The 1,832-nt window shown below is 68.3% G+C and overlaps 2 protein-coding genes across 2 annotated transcripts in view; one reads left to right on the top strand and one right to left on the bottom strand.

Moving 5' to 3' along the window:
* The first annotated feature begins 1,198 nt into the window (after positions 1 to 1,198).
* LOC106900523 (ubiquinol-cytochrome-c reductase complex assembly factor 3-like) lies at positions 1,199 to 1,826 on the top strand. The gene is made up of 2 exons (XM_014962612.1): positions 1,199 to 1,358; positions 1,447 to 1,826. Exons 1-2 carry the CDS (start codon positions 1,239 to 1,241, stop codon positions 1,576 to 1,578), a joined length of 252 nt encoding a protein of 83 aa, XP_014818098.1. The 5' UTR covers positions 1,199 to 1,238; the 3' UTR covers positions 1,579 to 1,826.
* The window catches only part of BSCL2 (Berardinelli-Seip congenital lipodystrophy 2 (seipin)), a 20,508-nt gene continuing 20,365 nt past the window's right edge, over positions 1,690 to 1,832 (bottom strand). The window contains exon 5 of the mRNA XM_014962611.1: positions 1,690 to 1,818. Coding sequence (XP_014818097.1) covers positions 1,690 to 1,818 — 129 coding nt within the window. The remainder of the gene's footprint in view (positions 1,819 to 1,832) is intronic.

Consider the following 1,832-nt stretch of genomic DNA (forward strand, 5'->3'; position numbering starts at 1 on the left):
TTTTCCCCCCGATCCCCATGGCGTCCACTTCCGCCTCCCTTCCACTTCCGCTTCCGCTCGCTAAGTCCCGCCTCACCCCTCTAATTGGCCGACGAGCCGGAAGAGCCGTCTGTGATTAGGGGAACGCAGCGCGCCAAACTTTCCGATTGGCGGAGAGAACGCAGGGGGAGGCCTCTGATTGGCGGAGCCTCGCTTCGCTCCGCCCACCGCGGAGGTATAAAAGGGACGGAGCGGCGTGGGCGCCGCCATTTTGTGGCTGAGGTGAGGCGGGGAGCGGAGGGGCGGGGGCGCGTTTAAATCGATATTTTAACGGTTTTTAAAGCGATTTTTGATATTTTACCGGTTCCTCCCGTTCTTGGCGGGGCCCGGCGACGCCGTGCCGGGGCCTGTAATGTTTTGGGAGGAAGAGCAGCGACCGGCGCGATGTCTGCGGTGCCCGCGGTGTCCCGTCCGCCGGTCCTACCCTCGCGCGCCGGGACAAGGCCCCGCCCGGGACCATCCGGTTCCTTCGGGGGGAGGGGGGAGTCCGGTGCCGCCGTTTTAACGCCGTTTTAACGCCGTTTTCTCCTCCCACAGGGCCCGCCGGGGGACGGAGGTGACATCGGGGGACGCGGGGTGAGTGTGGGGGGGTGTGTGTGTCCGGTTGTGCCTCGTTAAGCCTTAATAAAGTCGTTTTCGCACCCGCTCGCCTCGTCTCGTCCGTCCGTCCGTTACCGTACACGAGGCCTCACGGTTGGGTTGAAGGGGGAGGGGGGGGGACGCTGCGTGGTTGTGGGGAACAATAAAGGCCCTCCACGCCGCCCGCAGTGCGATGGGGGGGGTCCTCAGGGTGTCCCCGCAGCCGTTAATGACGGGGGGGGTGAAGCGGGAGCTCATCGCAGCCTCCCCAGGTCACCGGCGCCGGGACCCGCCGGTGGGTCCTCCAGCTCGGTTCTCCAACCGCCCCGTCTCTATGGTAGCGGAGGGGCAGGGAGTCCCGGAAGTAGGCATCTCTATGGTGCGGGAGGAGCAGAGCGACACCCGGAACTGGCCGTCTGTGATAGAGGCGCAGAGTACCGGAAGTCGCTATCTCTATGGTAACCGGCCGGGCAGAGAGTCCCGGAGGTGCCCGTTTATGACGGCGGAGGAGGAGAGTACCGGAAGTGGCCATCTCTATGGTGCCGGAGGGGTAGAGCGGTACCCGGAAGTGCCCGTCTCTATGGTAGCGGAGGCGCAGAGCGGCACCCGGAAGCCCGGCCATGGAGGCGGCGCGGCGCTGGGCCCGGGCGCTGCTGCGGGGGTCGGTGCCGGTTGGGGCCGGGCTCCTGCTCTGGGTGGCGGTTGGAGCGGGCGAGGAGCGGCGCCACGAGACTCTCAAGGTACAACCGGGCCCCGGGGGAAGGGGGGAGGGGTGTGTTTACCTCCCCCGGGAGGAGGGAGGCCCTGACCCCCCCGCCGCTCCCGCAGGCCCTGCCCGAGGTCAGCCCCGAGCTCCTGGCCCAGCGGCGGCGGCACAACGAGCTGGTGATGGCGGCGCTGCGGGAGGCGGCTCAGACCGACGACAACGTGGCGCGGCGGCCGGTGCCTTGGCGGAAGTGACGTCAGATCCACCGGGACCCCCCCCGTTCACCCCCCCCTCCCCCCGATAAACCGGCTCCTCGTTTTCCCCCGGAACCTTTCTCTCGGCGCCGCGTTGCAGCCCGGACCCTTTTACTCCGTTGCACACGGAGCGCTGTTGCGCACGGCCCTTTTTGGCGGTTGCACGCGGCCTTCCCTTCCGGCGCCGCCATGTCGGGCCCGGGGCGGGCGGAGGCGGCAGCTCCGGCTCCGGTGAAGCCGCTGTTCGGGGGGTG

Source organism: Calidris pugnax, unplaced genomic scaffold (genome assembly GCF_001431845.1).
Source record: "Calidris pugnax isolate Ruff unplaced genomic scaffold, ASM143184v1 scaffold2406, whole genome shotgun sequence".
Lineage (NCBI taxonomy): Eukaryota > Metazoa > Chordata > Aves > Charadriiformes > Scolopacidae > Calidris > Calidris pugnax.